The sequence below is a fragment of the Heterodontus francisci genome, chromosome 1, assembly GCF_036365525.1.
Source record: "Heterodontus francisci isolate sHetFra1 chromosome 1, sHetFra1.hap1, whole genome shotgun sequence".
Taxonomy (NCBI): Eukaryota; Metazoa; Chordata; class Chondrichthyes; order Heterodontiformes; family Heterodontidae; genus Heterodontus; species Heterodontus francisci.
The window spans coordinates 212,060,358-212,081,768 of record NC_090371.1 but is presented as its reverse complement, the minus strand read 5'-3'; the positions used below and the strand labels follow the sequence as shown (position 1 = coordinate 212,081,768).

Below are 21,411 nucleotides of genomic sequence, written 5' to 3'. Positions count from 1 at the left end.
ATTACATATTCTCTCGATAGTTGATGCCTTCCATCCCTCTATCAATACAAGGTTCTCAGTTGTGGTACTATCTTGGCAAATAATACTCTCCTAATCTGTTAACTTTTTACTATTATGGTGTCATGCAGGCCCCCACCTGCCAAGGATGAGGCACATTAATTTCGCCACATGGACGTTAAATTTTAAAATGTTGCTGGGAAGAAAAGACCTATTACAAGAGGTTTCCAAGCCTCTGACTGGAAAAACATTTTTGCATATTAGCAGACAGTGTTGGAACAACGGAACCAGTCCTTGCTCCCCAATACACAAAAGAGACCTGGTCAAACCAGCTAGTCACGTGACCACCTGCAGGCCAACTAGGGGAGTTTTAAAGCAAGAACTACAGTGAGCTCGAAGCACAGTAACAAAAACCCCTCTTCAGAGATTGCCTCAAACCTCTCCACTTCAGTTTTCTTCTGCTCTTTTCTGTCTCTATTTGCATGTGCGTATTGTGTATTCATGCTAGCATGGGGCACGGCGTGTATCTGTAGGCGTTAATCGAATTAGAGTTGAAGTTTAAGTTTTAATAAATTTCAGTTTTCTTCTTTAAACCAGAGAAAGCCTGTTTGTGCTCATTTCTGACCATTACCAGTAACCTGTCTCTCGATGCAGAAATCAACAAGCGCATGGGAAAGGTGTCTGCTGCTATGTCCAGACTGGCCAAGAGGGTGTAGGAAAATGGTGCGCTGACGCAGAAGACAAAAGTCCGAATGTTTCAAGCCTGTATCCTCAATACCTTGCTCTACGGCAGCGAGGCTTGAACAACGTATGTCAGCCAAGAGCGACGTCTCAATGCATTCCATCTTTGCTGTCTCCAGAGAATCCTTGGCATCAGGTGGCAGGACCGTATCTCCAATGCAGAAGTCCTCGAGGCAGCCAACATCCCCAGCATGTGCGCCCTACTGAGCCACTGGTGCTTGAGATGGCTTGGCCATGTGAGCCGCATGGAAGATGGCAGGATCCCCAAGGATGTATTGTACAGCGAGCTCGTCACTGGTATCAGACCTACCGGCCATCCATGTCTCTGTTTTAAAGACGTTTGCAAACGTGACATGAAGTCCTGCGACATTGACCACAAGTCGTGGGAGCCAGTTGCCAGTGATCGCCAGAGCTGGCAGACAGCTGTAAAGGCGGGGCTGAAGTGAGGCGAGTTGAAGAGACTTAGCAGTTGGCAGGAAAAAAAGAGACAGCAGTGCAGCAGTGCAAGGAGAGAGCCAACTGTGTAACAGCACCGAGAACCAACTTTACCTGCAGCGCCTGTGGAACAGTCTGTCACTCTAGAATTGACCTTTATAGCCACTCCAGGCGCTGCTCCACAAACCACTGACCACCTCTAGGTGCTTACTCTTTGTCTCTTGAGACAAGGAGGCCAAAAAGGAAAAGGAAGGAATTGGAAAGTGGTGAAAAAGGATTCACAAATGGGGAAGCTCAAAACACAGTGTGTTTAAAAATTAAACCCTGTTACAATAAGACCAGGTGAAGGCTGAGAAAGACCCCTAAGACACCTTTCTCACCTGGTCGTAACAATGGATTACGCATCATGGTTAACCTTATTGTATTATATGTGCAAAATGCCTGGTTCCCAATGACGGTTATAGGGAAGAGTAAACTTTACATGGACTTCCAACAAACTCTGGGCAAACTAGATCATTAATCAAGCTAATTCTGGCTGGCACCCAACTACATTGGGAATAAATAAAAGTTACGAACAGAAAAATTTGGTATGACATACTACATAATTTAACTATTGTTAAAGGAAGCATTCGTAAGGGCTAGAGGGCTGGGAACAGACGAAGCCCTTGAGGAATATAAAGAAAGTAGGAAGGAACTTAAGCAAGGAGTCAGGAGAGCTAAAAGGGGTCATGAAAAGTCATTGGCAAACAGGATTAAGGAAAATCCCAAGGCTTTTTATACGTATATAAAGAGCAAGAGGGTAGCCAGGGAAAGGGTTGGGAAATTGCTGGGGCCTTGACAGAAATCTTTGTATCCTCATTGGCTACAGGTGAGGTCCCGGAGGACTGGAGATTGGCAATATTGTTCCTTTGTTTAAGAAAGGTAGCAAGGATAATCCAGGAAATTATAGGCCGGTGAGCCTTACGTTAGTGGTAGGGAAATTATTAGAGAGGATTCTTCGGGACAGGATTTACTCCCATTTGGAAACAAATGAACTTATTAGCGAGAGGCAGCATGGTTTTGTGAAGGGGAGGTCATGTCTCACTAACTTGATTGAGTTTTTTGAGGAAGTGACGAAGATGATTGATGAAGGAAGGGCAGTGGATGTTGTCTACATGGACTTCAGTAAAGCCTTTGACGAAGTCCCTCATGGCAGACTGGTATAAAAGGTGAAGTCACACGGGATCAGAGGTGAGCTGGCAAGATGGATACAGAACTGGCTTGGTCATGGAAGACAGAGGGTAGCAGTGGAAGGGTGCTTTTCTGAATGGAAGGCTGTGACTAGTGGTGTTCTGCAGGGATCAGTGCTGGGACCTTTGCTGTTTGCAGTATATATAAATGATTTGGAGGAAAATGTAGCTGGTCTGATTAGTAAGTTTGCAGACGATACAAAGGTTGGTGAAGTTGCAGATAGTGACAAGGATTGTCAGAGGATACAGCAGGATATAGATCGGTTGGAGACTTGGGCGGAGAAATGGCAGATGGAGTTTAATCTGGACAAATGGAATGCATTTTGGAAGGTCTAATACAGGTGGGAAGTATACAGTAAATGGCAGAACCCACAGGAGTATTGACAAGCAGAGAGATCTGGGCATACAGGTCCACAGATCACTGAAAGTGGCAACCCAGGTGGATGAGGCAGTCAAGAAGGCATACGGCATGCTTGCCTTCATCGGTCGGGGCATAGAGTATAAAAATTGGCAAGTCATGCTGCAGCTGTACAGAACCTTAGTTAGGCCACACTTGGAATATTGTGTGCAATTCTGGTTGCCACACTACCAAAAGGATGTGGAGGCTTTGGAGAGGGTACAGAGGAGGTTTACCAGGATGTTGTCTGGTCTGGAGGGTATTAGCTATGAGGAGAGGTTGGATAAACTCGGATTGTTTTCACTGGAACGACGGAGGTGGAGGGGCGACATGATAGAGGTTTACAAAGTTATGAGTGGCATGGACAGAGTGGATAGTCAGAAGCTTTTTCCCAGGGTGGAAGAGTCAGTTACTAGGGGACATAGGTTTAAGGTGCGAGGGGCAAAATTTAGAAGGGATGTGCGGGACAAGTTTTTTTTACACAGAGGGTGGTGAGTGCCTGGAACTTGCTGCCTGGGGAGGTGGTGGAAGCAGGTACGATAGCGACGTTTAAGAGGCATCTTGACAAATACATGAATTGGATAGGAAGAGAGGGATATGGACCCCGGAAGTGCAGAAGGTTTTAGTTTAGACAGGCATCAAGATCGGCACAGGCTTGGAGGGCCGAATGGCCTGTTCCTGTGCTGTACTGTTCTTTGTTTATAGTCAATCATTTATTCAAAATGTAACACCATTAAAACATACCCACTTAACAGAAAAAGGCAGTAAATAAGTATGAGACTGCCAGAGCTGAAATAGGGTACTGCAGCATCAAAGCATTTCTAGTGTTCAAATATTAGATTACAATTGTATAAAACACATACCCTTGGTGGTAGAAGAAGGTGTTGCCATGCATGTATTAAACTCTCCACAATTCCTTCACCAAATAGCCCAGCATCCACAGTCTCTGTGACAACAAGCGACACCCTGAGGACAAAATGGGAAAGCTTTGAAACTTATTTACAAATTATAGGGGCCAAAATTCTTGTCTTTTCTAATTTATTGATGGGAGTATAAAGTGATATTATGCCACATTTTACTCCGGTCTACTTTTTCACTTCATCCCACAGTTTATCAATTTATTTTAATATTACAAATTCTAATAATGTACTATGACCTGTGTGTGAAGATTGTGATTATTAAACTGATGTTGTATTCTACTTCATTGGTGTGCACAAATCCATTAATCTACAACCAATGTAGATTACTCTGAGTGGAGTATTTGTTTACAACACCTGTTACATTTGAAATAACTTTTTCCAACATTTTAAACAGAAGAAAATAGTATACGTCTCTATATTGTAAATTTATTTATATTGACAGAAGATTCGCTTAAAACTAAGGCTTTAGCCAAAACACTAAAAATACAGAAGCAAAACTGTATTTCAAACTGAAGTTAAGCATGTCTGCTACAAAACAACAATTTCCCACGTGTGCAGAATTTCTAAAAGACTACAAATTACACTACTTAAAAATGTTTAAAAACACTGTTTGAACATCTTTTCTATTATGTGGAGCAAGTTTCAGGACTGATTAAAAAACAGAGAACTATGCTGTGGCTTGGAATAAGTACTTAAGATTCAAAACCAAAAGTCAATGCAACACTAGAGAAATGGCACAAACTTTGCAAAAACTCTGAAGGAGCTTGCAAAAAGACCATGAGCTACACTCAATTAGAAGCATTGAAACTACCTCTTCACACTATGTTGAGACAGTATTAACTGCTGCCAACACAGGAAGAAAAGGAACAGAGATGAAATAAATCCCTACATGTAACATACATTGATGGATGCAATATGGAGCAATTACTATGATGATAAAAAGTTTTGAAAGGACAGTAGTCCAATGTTTATCTCAAGTTATATGAACCATGTCATTCATATATGCTTCTTAGTATTGTCCTGCATCAATGCTCATAAGCAAGTTGATTTGTTTCCTTTTTTGGAAGTGATTAACTGTCATTTTAAAAAAATCTTATTGAAATATTACACATTCCCTAAATTTACTTTTGTCTCAATGCATTCGGGTTCCAATTCCTTCAAGTTGTCAAGTTAGGAACATTTCTGAACCAAAAAAACCCAACATATTTTCGCTGAAGTAACTATTCCTACAGGATTTCTTTTAATACTTTGTCCAATGAAGCAGTGCACACCTATCCCTTAATTATATTGCTGACTCCATTAATTGTTTCTCAGGCCAAATCTTGAATAAGGATATTCAGCTATTTATTTAAAAGAGACAATTTATTTGTACTATTTCACTCAGGTACATCTAAATGTCTACTAACTTTATTATAGACTATTTTCATGTAAGGGTGATCTATCAGTTCTTCATCTGTATACGTAACCATTTTCCAACATTGTCGTTAGAATCCATACCAAATGCTTTTAAATTCATACAGTATCACTTCACTTTCTATAATGTCATAGTTTCAGTTAAATGGTTTATTTCCTCCCCTCCCCTGCCTCACACAAATACTATTATGCTAAGCTATATTCTTCAGTTAGGGCTCTAATTCCAACAAAAAAGTTTCGTCATTGGGCCTGAATTTTAACTGTTCCCTTCTTTAATGCAGTTCTTCTGTCCATAGTTTTATCATTGAGGCAATTCCTGCCCTGGAATCAGGCCAAGCTATCGCAGCCTCTCAAATATTCATGCTATCTTGCAATTCTTCTGGCTAATATCTCGGTCAAAAGATCTGCTAAATGAAACATTTTCTGAGATCATTGAACATTATTCAAAAGTTTTAATTCAACACATTCATCACATTTCTGTTTTGTCTTTTTTTAATGTATGGCCTTGTGGTCAAAATGTGTACTTTAGATCAAGTTAGTGCTAGGCCATCCCAAGGTATCAATTTTAGTAACAATCCATTAATTCATTTTCACATGCTTTTGGGGACGTCATCAAATGGTTAGATCACTCAGTGATGGCGATAACACTGTCAGTCTCAGTTTGTCTGGACAATTAAGATTCAACTGCTTTTCAAAACACTAAGAATTGAATACCTTCCTTTAATGTTCTCATGACATAATTGGAGGGGGTAACATCACCAGTTTTATCCTCAACTATACTGAACTTCCAGTTTTTTTACCTACTATGAATTAATATCTAATAATAAAGGAACAAAGTGTACTTGGTACTCAGCTGGAGTATTGTATCCAATTCTGGGTGCCACACTTGAGGAAAGACATGAGGGCATTGGAGAGAGTACAGAAAAGGTTCACGAGAATGGTTCCAGGGATGAGGAATTTCAGTTATGAAGATAGATTGGAGAAGTTAGGACTGTTTTCCTTGAAGAGAAGGCTGAGAGATGATTTGATGGAGGTATTCAAAATCATGTGGGGTCTGGACAGAGTAGATAGAGAGAAACTGTTCCCACTTGTGAAAGGATCGAGAACGAGAGGGCACAGATTAAAAGTATTTGGTAAGAGAAGCAAAAGTGACATGAGGAGAAACTTTTTCAAGCAGTGAGTGGTTAAGATCAGGAATGCGCTGCCTGAGAACATGGTGGAGGCAGGTTCAATTGAAGCATTCAAAAGGGAACTGGACAGTTATATGAAAAGGAAGAATGTGCAGAGTTATGGGGAGAAGGCAGCGGAATGGAACTGAGGGAGTTGCTTTTTCTGAGAGCTGGTGCAGACACAATGGACTGAATGGCCTCCTGCTGCACTGTAACGATTTTGTAGTAACAGTGATTTTTTTCTCGTTTTCATTTCAGCTTTTAACACCTTCATTAAACAACTGTATTTTAGCTCAGTGATCAGATGTCTAATTTTCTGCCACTGTACTTCTTTGAAGAAGACAAAGTATTTTGCCACACTAAGGTTGATAATATACCCAGGGGGAAGTAGTCACAGCCCTTGATATTTGCGAAGGCAGATTGCTAATCGGCTGGAGGGCTTGTTGGATGGCAATTAGTGGCTGCGGGTGCGGGATGGAGGTGGGACTCTGCAAGTGTAGGCCCCATTTAAAGACATCACAGCAGCCATTACTATGTCTGCCACTTGAATGAAAAAATTGATGCATCAGGGATTCAGGAAGGCAGAGGCCTGTCACGTGGGGCAGCGCTGCCCCTCAATCCTCCAATGCTGACCTCGAGGTCCTCCTGAAGGTTGTGAGGGAGAGGAGGGAGGTCCTCTTTCTAGAGGGTGGAAGGAGAAGGCCACCTACCCAAACAAAGCTGGCATGGCTGCAGGTGGTTGATACAGTCAGCAACAGACGTGCAGTCTGGAGGAACTGGGTCCAGTGCCAGAAAAGGTTCAATGACCACCTTCACTCTGGCAAGGTGAATGAAACGCCAAACCCTGATGACAGGCCTCTGGGTATTCAACCTCTAGCAGACACTCCAGCTGAGGAGCCTGGGGGCATATGCTGCTCCAGAACATGGGAGAAATGCATGCCTAGGGTTCTTACTGACCCATCAGCAAGACCCAGAATCCTAGCGCTGCTGAGGACTTGCCAGCATTGATACAGGCGGCTTCTTATATATATGAGCCGATGGCATTGGTCAGAGAGGCCTCAGTGCCTTATGTCTCTCTTTCTCGTCCTTGCAGGAAAAAAGGGCGCATAAAGCAGGGAGAGGACTCTGACTGGCACAGGAGTGCTCCATTTACACATCATCACTGCCATGGAGGTGGGAGCCATGGAAATCGCGAGGGTGGCCCAGCAGGAGCAAGTCGGGGAAAGAGGAGCGGGCATTCCTGATGGAGAGGGTGAAAAGATATTGCAAACTGTAGATTTAGAAGTCGAGGCAGCAGAAGCCCTTCCTGTTAATGGATCTCACTGGCTGCTCACTCGGCGTCTTGATGGCCAGATGGGTGCAACTAATGATGCCCTACACCTGGGGGAGTCCAGCGATGGAGGAAAATCACATTGCCTTTTGTGTCTATGAAGTCGCAACTGTTTCAAATTATATGTACTGTCCAGCTCTCACAAAGAGCATCAGTGACCTTTGAGCATTGCGAGATGCAATGATGTGCTGCCGCTTGCAAGACACCAGCAAGGTCTGCTGCCGATCTTTGGAAGGAGCAGAGGTGAACAAGTTCAAGGCCACAGTGACTGACAGCTAGTGGTAGGGTATGGCAGGCAGTGCTGCAAGGTGTGAGCTAATTAAAGACTTAGATGAAGAGGGAGAGAGTAAAGTATCTTAAGTTAGGTGGAAAGGAAAGCTGTGGGGAGGACACAGAGAGGCTACAAAGAGAAATAGACAGGTTAAGTGAGTGAGCAACAAGATGGCACATGGAGTATAATGTAGGGAAGTGTGAAGTTATGCTCTTTGGTCGTAAGAATAGAAAAGCAGAATTTTTTTTTTTTAAAGGTGTGAAACTTGTTAAGTGTCGATGTTCAAAGAGAGTTGGATGTGCTCGTACAAGGAACGCAGAAAGTTAACATGCAGATACAACAAGCAATTAGGAAGGCAAGTGGCATGTTGGCCTTTATTGCAAGGAAATTGGAGTATAGGAATAAGGAAGAATTGTGACAATTGTATAGGGTTTTGGTGAGACCACATCTGGAATACTGTGTGCAGTTTTGGTCTCTACATTTAAGTAAGGATATACTTGCTTTGGAGGGAGTGCAGCGAAGGTTCACTAGATTGGTCCCTGGGATGAGGGGATTGTCCTATGATAAGTGACTAAGTAAATGAGGCCTGTATTCTCTGAAGTTTAGAAGAATAAGAGGTGATCTCATTGAAACATATAGGATTCTAAAGGGGTTGGATAGGGTAGATACTGAGATTATTTCCGCTGGTCAGGGAATCTAAAACATGGGGACACAGTCTCAGGATAAGGGCCCGGTGACTGAGATGAGGAGAAATTACTTCATTCAGTCTTTGGAATTCTCTACCCCAGAGGGTTGTGGATGCTCAATCGTTGAATACATTTAAGGCTGGGATCGACATATTTTTGGTCTCTCAGGGAAACAAGGGGAGGGGAAAGTGGAGTTGAATCAGAAGATCAGCCATGATTGTTTTGAATGGCAGAGCAAGCTCGATGGGCCATATGGTCTACTCCTGCTCCTATTTCTTGTGTTCTTGAGCCCTCCACAATAGGGCACAAATCTCAGCGACCATCTGTCTGGACATGCGCAGGTCTACATGCCGAGGGACGCACTAAAGCTTGGGGCAGCTGCCGCAAAGATTCAATGGTGCAAGGCCACTGTGTAAGACTCTGCCGCCATAGTATACCGAAGGGGCTGAAAACGGTGTAAAATCCCTCGGGCTGTATACACCAGAGAATGTTTTTGGTATGTAATGCAAATGTACATTGTAAATATAACCTGAAATGGCAAGGGAGGCATCTCATGTACTGTATTGTAAAAAAAATGATCATTATGAAATGCCCAATTTGAATTGCGTTGCAATGCATTTTCTACTAACTTTATAAAGTATATTTTTGGAAATAAAAGTCTGGACAGGCACAGTGTCCTGCGGCAATGGTTCTCCGACATGTCCAGGCAGCTCCACCTTCAGCAGTGCACCCTCTGCTGTGGGTATGGCCTCCATTGCCTTCCTGCCGCTCTTCCCTATCCTCATGCCTGGGCTCTACCTCTGCTGCTGAGGATGTTCATCACTGGACTCAATATCTGAGAATCGTGCTCCCATTACAACTGTTGCCTTATTTGCACTCAGCTGCACTCACAATAGTCTCTGGAACCCTAACAACCACCTGTGATGTCCACGTGTTGCCAGGTAGGTCAGGACCTCCTGCACTGCCTGAGCACGTACAGAGCACTCTCCACACAACCTCTACACACCCAATGGCACCTGTGTGCCAATGGCTGAGTGCCCCACTCAGCCGTGCCCCCTTTTATAGGCACACCCGATATCATGGCTCCCTGCTGTGTTGCCACCTCCATGCATCTGGTCTAATCCTGATCCAGCATGCAACCCATGCACCCCCGCCAAGATACTAAACAACCCCTTAACTAGCTGACAATGAGCTTGTTAACATTAGTTGGCCTCATTCCCAAATTAGGTGGGTTTCTGAGGCCCGGCTTCTCTCGTCCTGAGGAAGTTATTCAATGAAATAGAAAAGTACATATTGAAAATTCAAGGCATATTGTGTAACCAAAGGACCAATTCCACTTCTGGTATAAAAATGCTTTGCTAGCTGCAGCTTTAACAAACCATTCAACAATGTTGAGGCACAAAGTTTATAATTGCAGCATTTCATTGAAAGTCTAGCGAGTACAGCCAAAATAAGATTCTCCTTTATGGCTTTTGGCTATAGGGTGATATAATTAGAAGCAGAACTTTAAAAGAAAACATGTAGCTAGCATATTACTATTTTTGTTGGTTGTGACAGAACGCACCTGCTGGATAGATCTTTAGGTACTTCGATGTCTAATGATTTCATGTGCAGAATCTTGATCTCTCCTGCCATTTGGTTGGAAGCCACCACTTCACAGGCAAGTTCATACATAGTCTTGGACAACTCACAAGCATACACATGGGAAGCTCCAGCCTGTCTTGCAAACATACTAAAAGACAGAGAAAGAAAAGATGTTAAGGAGAGGGAAGAAAAATATGGCTAACAGTTTTATTGGTTTGTTTTTGTCCTTTCCTCAACTTCAACCTTGAGACTGCCAATTAGGATCCCAGAAGTTACTTCTTGTCGACATGAATTTGCAGATTACATTTTTGTATATTCTAAAGAATGCCCTGCTTCCACCAATGCATTGATTCTGAACTTATTTGGTTTTTCAATCCCTCCCACACCACTGTACAAGCAATTTTAATACCTGATTAGATCCTCTATCTTAAACTATTCTAACATATTTATGTCTTTGCCAGTCTCAAACCAGATGTTTGAACTTGCACAGCCATTTAATTGTCCTTTATACTGGGGAAGCAACAACTCTAGCAGGTAGTCAGATTGGAAACCAGCCTAAGGTTTTTTTTTATTCATTCATGGGATGTGGTCGGAAGGTGCAGCAGGCCAATACAGAAAGATCATTGGGGTACTTTTATAGATCCACATTACCAGTGGGGAGGCTTGTCATCATATATTATATTCTTAGGACGTGGATGATGCTGAAAAGGCCACATTTATTGCCCATCTCTAGTGCCCTGAAGAGGTGCTGGGCCTTCGTTTGCACCACTGCAGTCCTTGTGCTGATGGTGCTCCCACAATGATGCTAGGTAAGAAATTCCAGGATATTGACCCAGTGACAATGAAGCAACAGTGACATAAATCCAAATCAGAATGATGTGCAATTTGATGCAGAACTTGAAGGTGATGCTGTTCCTGCACAGTGCTGCTCTTGCTCTTCTCAGAAATCACAGGGGAAAATGATTCTGTTAAATAATATTGGTAGTTGATGCAGCACGGCCTATAGATACTGCAGATACAGTACGCTAGTGGTGGCACTGAAAATTAGAAATTTGGATACACAATGTCCATACGTCTATTATTTCACATACTAACATTTCCGAATGATCAGAAAAAGAAATTTAGATAAAGACACAAGCGAGAACAATGAAGTAATGATATCAAACAAAGAATATGAATATAAAAGGCATGATGACGAATAACAACCTGTATTTGCATAGTGCCTTTAATGTAGTGTGCCGTCAAAAGGCACTTTTGTTGGCTGTCCCTCAATTCAAGCATGATGTCCACTCAGGGTGGCGAGTTTCTGCCATGGGCCTTTATGTGACTGAGCAGGCCGATTTTTGACCAGCACATCTTTGGGCGCATGGGACAGGACATCCCATGAGGTAGTTGGTTCCAGTGTGCAGGATTTGCTTCCTGTTCTTTTCTTCTCTGCTGTCGCTTTACCTCATCATTAAGGTGTTGGGACTGGAAGCATGATGCGGCTTGGTGGACAACTGCTGCCATTCTGAGTGGTTGGCAGCAAGCTCCTCCCAGTCGTTAAGGTCAAAGCAGCTGCACTTCAATGAGAGCTTCAGAGCATCTTTGATGTGTTTTCTATGTCCTCCCCTGGAACATTGGCCATTTGAGAGTTGAGACAACCAGATACGGGGGAGATGATTTTCAGTCAGGCCAACACAGTGGTCAGTCCATTGGAGTTGATTTTTCAGGTGTTTTGCCTGAATGCTCGTGGATCTGGCTTCAAGAAGGACACTAGTGTATGTTTGATGGTCCTCTAATTGAATCCGGAGGATGCGCAGAGGCATTGCTGATGGAGGTTCTCTAGCACTCTTATGTGTCGCTGATACACAGTCCAAATTTCACTTTACAGGATATTATCAAACAAAATTTGACACTGAGTCACTTAAAGAAAAAAAACAGACTTGCATTTCACAACCATTGGACGTCTCAAAGCGCTCTACAGCCAAGTGTAGTCACTGTAGTAATGTAGGAGATAAGGAGATATAGGACAACTTAGTCAAAGGGGCAGGTGTTAAGGAGGAAAGAGAGGTACAGAGGCGGAGAGGATTAGAGAGGGAATTCTAGAGCTTAGGGCTGAGGCAAAAGGCACGGTGGCCAATGGTGGAGCTATATGAGAATTAGGGATGCACAAGAGGCCAGAATTGGAGAAGTGCAGAGATCTCGGAGGTTGTAGGGCTCAAGAAGTTTAGAGATAGGGAGGACCAGGCCATGGAAAGATTTGAAAACAAGGATGAGAATTTTAAAATTGAGGTATTGCTGAACTGGGAGCCAGAGAAGGTCAGCAAGGGGTGATAGGTGAATGGGACTTAGTACGAGTTAGGATATGGACAGCAGAGAGTTGGATATGCTCAAGTTTATGGAGGGTCCAAGGTGGGAGGCCAGGGTGGAGAGCATTTGAATAGAAGCATCTAGAGGTAACAAGGGCAAGGAATAGGGTTTCAGCAGCAGATGACCTGCGGCAGGGTCCGAGAAGGGCGATGTTATGGAACTGCAAGTAAGCTGTCTGGTTGATGGAGCAGATATGGGTCAGAAGCTCATATAATGGTCAAATAGGATGCCAAGGTTGTGAATGGTCTGGTTCAGCCTCAGCTAGTGGCCAGGGAGAGGGATGGATTCAATGGCAAGGGAACAGAGTTTGTGGTGGGGACTGAGGACAATGGCTTCAGTCTTCCCAATGCTTAGTTGGAGGAAATTTCAGTTCACAGACGAGCATCATGACAAATCAGAGGCAGTGGAGGGATCAAGAGAGGTGGTAGTGAGGTAGAGTTGGATGTCGTCAAAGTACATATGTTGATGAGAAATAGGAGAAGGCCAAGAGTAGATCCTTGACGATTCCAGAGCTAATGTTGTGGGAGCAGGAAGACAAGCCATTGTAGGTGATTCTCTAGCTACAACTGATTAGATAAGAATGGAACCAGGTGAGGGTAGTCCCACCTAGTTGAATAACAGAGGATAATAGAAAATAGTGAGGAAAAGCAAGTCAGATAAAAGGCTCGTGGTAAAGAAAGGAAGAAATGGAAGGGTTGTTCAAAGCAAGAATAAATATTAAAGAGTAAAAAAAGAAATTGGCTCACTATTGTTTCTCACTTTCACACAAGTGGTGGGCAGACAATTCTACTAATTAAGAGCCCACTAAAGCCTATTGTCAGAGGCCAACTGGAATTTTTCAGTCGATCTCCAGATGCCGAGAGGCGGCAGGGAACAGTGTAGCTGCTTGGAGATGGCCCCCCGGTGGCAGACTGGGACTGGCCAGAGCTACAGGCAGGCTTAGAGGCCCTCCCTGCCTACCTGGCTTCAGCTGCAGGCCACCCCGTGGAGGGGTGGCCCCCACAATGATGGCCCAGCTACTGAGTGCTTTTTTTAATTTTAAATTTTAAAAAGCTGAAAAGAGGGTGCCTCCATCTTGAGGCGCCTTCTCCTCTCTTGCCTGCAAAAGCCTCCTGCTGCAGCTTCCAAGATGGAGGGCATCCTATTGGCTCTCCAGCTTTGAGAGCCCGCCCGTCATTCTTAATTGGATGGCAAGCCCGCCCTCTGGCCATTAATTGGCCAACTCGTGAAAAATCACAGACGAGTGACTTTCCCCACAGTGCGGGTTTCTGATCCTCATTTGAGCCTGACAGCGGCGTCCTGATGCTCGCGGGGAAAATCCTGTCAGCTGCATCTCATCCTTTTCTCACTTTTCTCTCTTTAGCAGCTTGTTGTTCCCACCTCCATTTCTTCTTTTTCTTTCACAATCACCACAAATCAGAAATGTACACCAGCTATGAAATGCACCTTTGAGGTTAAGCAGCCATATAATCAATCCATTCACCAGACTTCTGCACACTATGTTCTGTCCAGTTCTGTTGAGGATAAGAAAATAACTCCGTTGTGATGACATTTCATACACTGTGTATGACATCAGTAGCGGATACGGAGTATATTCGCGTGTAAACAAAAAGATTTAATTCCTCGGAGTATGGATTTTCCTGAATTTTATTCACACTGCAAACATTTAGGGCAGGACTTTCAGGCTCTGCCGAGGTCGGGAACGGAGGCGGATGGGACCCGAAAATACAGGAACCAGCCGACATGCCATTTTCCCGACCCTGTTCTTGGCGTCAACCATTTTGGCCGAGGCGCAGGTTCGGGGCCAGCCGGATGAGATGGGCAGCCAGTTACACTCATTAAGAGCCTTGTTAAAGGTACATTAAACGGATTTTCTAGTCTGCCTCCAATTTCCCAATGCAACAGGGCAGGGGGGTGCGGAAGATCATCTACCTGGAGGCGGGTACCCAGCAGCAGGCTGGGGTGCCAGCACTCCAGGCAAGCCTAGAGGCCCTTCCGGTTTGCCTGGATGGAAGTGCTGCCAAAGGCCGCACTGAAGAGGGGCTCCCCCGTTCCCCCAGCCATGGCCTGGCTGCTTTCACTGCTTTTTTAATCAAATTTTTTTTTTTTTTTTTAAACGGCTGGGAACGCAACTTCCTATTGAAGTGCTCTCTCTGTTACTTACCACTCATTACAGCTGGGTGCTCCTCTGAAGCTGGAAGGCCTCTGGTTGGCCCTCCAGCTTCGAGAGCCCACTTGCCATCTTTAATTGGACAGGAAACCTGCCTCCATGCCAATTTAAGGGACACCCCGGTCAAAATCCCAATGAGTGACTCTTCCTCCTCCCACCCCTGGGTCAGGTTCGGGATCTGGAAACGGACCCAGCTCCTGTCCTTAGTCCCCAAAGTGAACATTCAGCTCTTAGTTACAAGTATTGAGTATTTTCAAACACTTCATTGTTGCTCACCAACAAACCATGATTTACAAAAATATTCTAATCACAACAAAAAAAAATTAAAATTGCTTTCTAAATATCATATTAAAATTTAACAAGAGTGGAATTCCAATTAATTGATTTAATAGAACTGTTAAATTATATTTTAAGTGAATATTAATGATAGCAAAGTCAAACGATGATAGCACTGGTGACAAAACACCATGATACCCAATGTCAAACAAAGCAAACTTGTTCAGGGCAATTAGAATTTTTCCAGTTCTCATGTCTGAGTAACAGTTTGTCCGGAGTGGAGAGATTTTGAGCTATGGAATCATGCTCACTAAGAATGTGATTGAGAGCACAAACTATTTCCTCTTAGGGCACTTAGAACTGACAATGAGGATACATTCACGCCCGGAGTCTGGGCTGTTTGGAAGTCAGGCCCAATAGTTGTTAATATGAACTACTACATCTGCTTCCATCAATACAATCGCTGTAAGTACATAATGAACTAACCAGGATGCATTTACACAGATATGCACGTATAATAGTTTTGGTACAGAGTGCTTCATAATACAAGATAAACTCATCAGAATAATGAATAACATAATTGGCTGCAACATATGTTTAACTGGGCACTGTTTCCTGTCTGTTCACAAGACAATATTATTTTCTAAAAATAAACTACCCGAAAAAGCATAACTTCTTGCTAAAAAAGCAAACATAATTCTCTCTCCCTTCACTTTCCAAGTGCATAGTTTGTACACCGTCACACTGTTGACGATGTTAAACCATCAGTTAAGGAATGGGTGGAGATTTCTGGTATAAGAATCTATGAAAGAGTTTCACCTCTGCAAGTATTCCTTATCACAATATTGCTTTGGCATTTGTTACTAAGTTTCTGCAAAGAAAAGACAACATAGAAAATAGGAGCAGGAGTAGGCCATTCGGCCCTTCGAGCCTGCTCTGCCATTCATTATGATCATGGCTGATCATCCAACTCAGTAACCTGCTCCTGCTTTCCCCCCATATCCTTTGATCCCTTTCGCCCGAAGAGCTATATCTAACTCCTTCTTGAAAACATACAATGTTTTGGCCTCAACTGCTTTCTGTGGTAGCGAATTCCACAGGCTCACCACTCTCTGGGTGAAGTAATTTCTCCTCATCTCAGTCCTGAAAGGTTTACCCCATATACCTCCGCCACTGCGGAGTTTGCAAGTTCTCCCTGTGACCGCGTGGGTTTTCGCCGGGTGCTCCGGTTTCCTTCCACAGCCAAAAGACTTGCAGGTTGATAGGTAAATTGGTTGTTGTAAATTGCCCCTAGTGTAGGTAGGTGGTAGGGAATATGGGATTACTGTAGGGTTAGTATAAATGGGTGGTTGTTGGTCGGCACAGACTCAGTGGGCCGAAGGGCCTGTTTCAGTGCTGTATCTCTAAATAAAATAAATAAAATAAAACATCCTTAGACTATGACCCCTGGTTCTGGACTCCCCCACCGTCGGGAACATCCTTCCTGCATCTACCCTGTCAAGTCCTGTTAGAATTTTATAGGTTTCTATGAGAACCCCCCTCATTCTTCTGAACTCCAGCGAATACAATCCTAACCGACTCAATCTATCCTCATACGTCAGTCCCGCCCTCCCAAGAATCAGTCTGGTAAACTTTCACTGCACTTCCTCTATAGCAAGAACATCCTTCCTCAGATAAGGAGACAAAAACTGCACACAATATTCCAGGCGTGCCCTCACCAAGGCCCTGTATCATTGCAGCAAGACATCCCTGCTCCTGTACTCAGATCCTCTCGCTATGAAGGCCAACATACCATTTGCCTTTTTTTCTGCCTGTTGCACCTGCAGGCTTACCTTCAGCAACTGGTGTACGAGAACACCCAGGTCTCGTTGCATATTCCCCTCTCTCAGTTTATAGCCATTCAGATAATCATCTGCCTTCCTGTTTTGCTACCAAAGTGGATAACCTCACATTTATCCACATTATACTGCATCTGCCATGCATTTGCCCACTCACTCAACTTGTCTCAATCACCCTGAAGCCTCTCTGCATCCTCCTCACAACTCACCCTCCCACCCAGTTTTGTGTCATCTGCAAATCTGGAGATATTACATTTAGTTCCCTCAAATAAATCATTCATATATAATGTGAATAGCTGGGGTCCTAGCACCGATCCCTGCGGTACCCCACTAGTCACTGCCTGCCATTCGGAAAAAGACCCGTTTTTTCCGACACGTTGTTTCATGTCTGCCAACCAATTTTCTATCCATCGCACTACACTGGCTCCCCCTCATCAACTCCACTAGTTACATCCTCGAAGAATTCTAGTAGATTTGTCAAGCATGATTTCCATTTCGTGAATCCATGCTGACTCTGTCCGATTCTACCACTGCTCTCCAAGTGCTCTGCTATAAAATCTTTGATAATGGACTCTAGAATTTTCCCCACTACAGACGTCAGGCTGACTGGTCTATAATTCCCTGTTTTCTCTCTACTTCCCTTTTTAAATAGTGAGGTTGCATTAGCTACCCTTCAATCTGTAGGAACTGTTCCAGAGTCAATAGAATCTTGGAAGATGACCACCAATGCATCCACTACTTCTAGGGCCACTTCCTGGAGTACTCTGGGATGCAGATTATCAGGCCCTGGGGATTTATTGGCCTTCAATCCCATCAATTTCCCCAACACCATTTCTCTAACAACACTGATTTCCTTCAGTTCCTCCCTCTCACTAAACCCTGTGTTCCCCAACATTTCTGGTATGTTATTTGTGTCCTCCTTTGTGAAGACAGAACCAAAGTATACATTTAGTTGGTCTGCCATTTCTTTGTTCCCCATAATAAATTCCCCTGTTTCTGACTGTAAGGGACCTACATTTGTCTTCACCAATCTTTTTCTCTTCACATACCTATAGAAACTTTTACAGTCCGTTTTTATGTTCCCCGCAAGCTTACTCTCGTACTCTATCTCCCCCTTCTTAATCAATCCCTTGGTCCTCCTTTGCTGAATTCTAAACTGCTCACAATCCTCAGGTCTGTTGTTTTTGCTGGTGAATTTGTATGCCTCTTCCTTGGGTCTAATGCTATCCCTAATTTCCCTTGTAATCCATGGTTTGGCTACCTTTCCAGTTTTACTTTTGCGCCAGACAGAAATAAACAATTGTTACAGTTCATCCATGTGCTTTTTGAATGTTTGCCATTGCCTATCCACTGTCATCCCTTCAAGTAACGTTTCCCAAACCATCATAGCCAACTTGCGCCTCATTCCTTCCTAGTTTCCTTTATTAAGATTCAGGACCCTAGTCTCAGAATCAACTACGTCACTCTCCATCTTGATGAAGAATTCTATAATATTATGGTCGCTCATCCCCAAGGGGTCTTGCACAACTAGATTGTCAATTATTTCTCTCTCATTACACAATACCCAGTCTAGGATGGCCTGTTCTCTAGTTAGTCCCTCAACGCATTGGACCAGAAAACCATCCCGTATACACCCCATGAATTCCTCCTCTACAGTATTGTGACTAATTTGATTTGCCCAATCTATATGTAGATTAACGTCACCCATAATTACAGATGTTCCTTTATCACATGCATCTCTAATTTCCTGTTTAATGCCATTCCCAACATCACCACTACAGTTTGGGGGTCTATATACAATCACCACTAACATTTTTTGCCCCTTAGTGTTTCTCAGCTCTACCCTCACAGATTCCACATTGTCAGAGCTAATATCCTTCCTCACTATTGAGTTAATTTCCTCTTTAACCAGCAATGCAACTCCACCGCCTCTTACTTTTTGTCTGTCCTTCCTAAATACTGAATACCCATGGATGTTCATTTCCCATCCCTGGTCACCCTGCAGCCATGTCTCTGTAATCCCAACTATATCATGCCTATTTACATCTATTTGCGCGATTAATTCATCCACTTTATTGTGAATGCTCCACGTGTTAAGGCACAAAGCCTTAAGGCTTATCTTTTTAACATTACTTGTCCCCTTCCCACTATTTTCCACTATGGCCCTGTTTGATTCTGGCCCTTGATTTCTCTGCCTATCACTTTTCAGATTCCCCTTACTGTCTTTCGTTCTTGTCTTTGATCCTCCCTCCTCTGAATCCTTGCAAAGGCTCCCATCCCCCTCCCATTTTAGTTTAAACCCTCTCCAACCACTCGAGCAAATATTCCCCCTAGGACACCAGTCCCGGTCCTGCCCAGGTGTAACCCGTCCAGTTTGTACTGGTCCCACCTCCCCCAGAACCAGTCCCAATGTCCCAGGAATCTAAAAACCTCCCCCTCACACCATCTCTTCAGCCACGTATTCATCCGATATATCCTGCTATTTCTACTCTGACTAGCACGCGGCACTGGTAGTAATTAGGCATGAATATAGGAGACATGATAAATAAGTTCACAGATGACATGAAGATTGGTGGTGTTGTAAATAGTGAGGAGGAAAGTCTTAGATTACAGGACGATATAGATGGGCTGGTAAGATGGGCGGAGCAGTGGCAAATGGAATTTAATCCTGAGAAGTGTGAGGTGATGAATTTTGGGAGGACTAAAAAGGCAAGGGAATATACAATGAATGGTAGGACCCTAGGAAGTACAGAGGGTCAAAGGGACCTTGGTGTCCATAGATCACTGAAGACAACAGCACAGGTAGATAAGATGGTTAGGAAGGCATATGGGATACTTGCCTTTATCAGCCGAGGCATAGAATATAACAGCAGGGAGGTTATGATGGAGCTGTATAAAACGCTAGTTACGCCACAGCTGGAGTACTGTGTACAGTTCTGGGCACTACACTATAGGAAGGATGTGATTGCACTGGAGAGGGTGCAGAGGAGATTCACCAGGATGTTGCCTGGGCTGGAGCATTTCAGGTATGAAGAGAGACTGAAAAGGCTAGGGTTGCTTTCCTTAGAGCAGAGATGGCTGAGGGGGGATATGATTGAGGAATACAAAATTATGAGGGGCATTGATAGGTTAGATAGGAAGAAACTTTTTCCCTTAGCAGAGGGGTCAATAATCAGGGGGCATGGATTTAAGGTAAGGGGCAGGAGGTTTAGAGGGGATTTGAGGAAAAGTTCTTCCACCCAGAGGGTGGTTGGAATCTGGAACGCACTGCCTGAAGAGGTGGTAGAGGCAGGAACCCTCACAACATTTAAGAAGTATTTAGATGAGAACTTGAAATGCCACAGCATACAAGGCTACGGGCCAAGTGCTGGAAAATGGGATTAGAATAGTTAGGTGCTTGATGACTGGCACGGACACGATGGGCCAAAGGGCCTGTTTCTGTGCTGTATAGCTCTATGACTCTAATCCTGAGATCACTACCTTTGAGGTCCTACTTTTCAACTTACTTCCTAACTCCCTATATTCTACTTTTCGGACCTCATCCTTTTTTTTTTACCTACGAAGTTTGTACCAATGTGTACTGCACAACCACTGGCTGTTTACCCTCCCCCTTCAGAATGTCCTGTAACTGCTCTGAGACATCCTTGACCCTAGCACTAGAGAGGCAACATACCATCCTGGAGTCTTGTTTGCGGCCAAAGAAACGCCTATCTATTCCCCTTACAATTGTATCCCCTATAACTATTCGCACACTTTTTACTCCTCCCCTGTGCAGCAGAGCCAACCATGGTGCAACGAATTGGGCTAATGCTGCTTTCCCGAGAGGCCATTCCTCCCAACAGTATCCAAAGCAGTATATCTGTTTTGCAGGGGAATAGCCACAGGAGATTCCTGCACTGCCTGCCTAGTCCTCTTGCTCTGCCTGATGGTCACCCATTCCCTTCCTGCCTGTATGTATGTTTTGGGAGAGGGAGGGAGAAGCAGTTTTTACATTACAACACTTCTGCTTCCAAGTGGATAAAGCTTAAAAAAATCCTATATTGAGACCCCTATTTTATTGTTGAAATTATTCAACGAGTTATCCAAATTAACCAGTTAATTGAATCACGTGCCAATAATATACCTTTATTTTATTGTATTGTTTACCTGATTCTGGGCTGAATTAATATAATTCATTGCATCAGTGCTCTGAAATTAATATGCAGCTATTTGAATTTATTGGAACTGTTTGGATAAAGGCATCCTGTAGTATTTTGTGTTACAACTCAATTGCCTGTATTAACCACTAAACTGATGTCACTAAGTGCTCACAAGAATACCAGACTGTCTGGCATCCTTTCCCATCACTATCCAAGCAATAAACATTTGTTTTAGCCAAGTACTCCTGTGTACTTTCAACCAGTCTCAAGTGACTAATTATTAAAGATCATTAAAATTGCTTTCTTTTAATTGCTGATTTAAAAGCTCATGTTTTTTTCAGATTCCAACCAGAGTTTAGAAAAAAGGAGTCAAAAAACCTAGATAAATAAAATGGAAAATCAGCCATACAATTATTTACATTGTTCATGTATCACTTTATGGGGCTCAATAAGGAGTTACAGTA

The 21,411-nt window shown here is 43.5% G+C and overlaps 1 protein-coding gene across 1 annotated transcript in view; it reads right to left on the bottom strand.

The window, feature by feature from the left end:
- prmt9 (protein arginine methyltransferase 9) overlaps positions 1 to 21,411 on the bottom strand; it is an 81,314-nt gene that overhangs the window by 23,296 nt on the left and 36,607 nt on the right. The window contains exons 4-5 of the mRNA XM_068041215.1: positions 10,153 to 10,320; positions 3,663 to 3,765 (exon numbers count right to left, since the gene is read on the bottom strand). Coding sequence (XP_067897316.1) covers positions 3,663 to 3,765; positions 10,153 to 10,320 — 271 coding nt within the window. The remainder of the gene's footprint in view (positions 1 to 3,662; positions 3,766 to 10,152; positions 10,321 to 21,411) is intronic.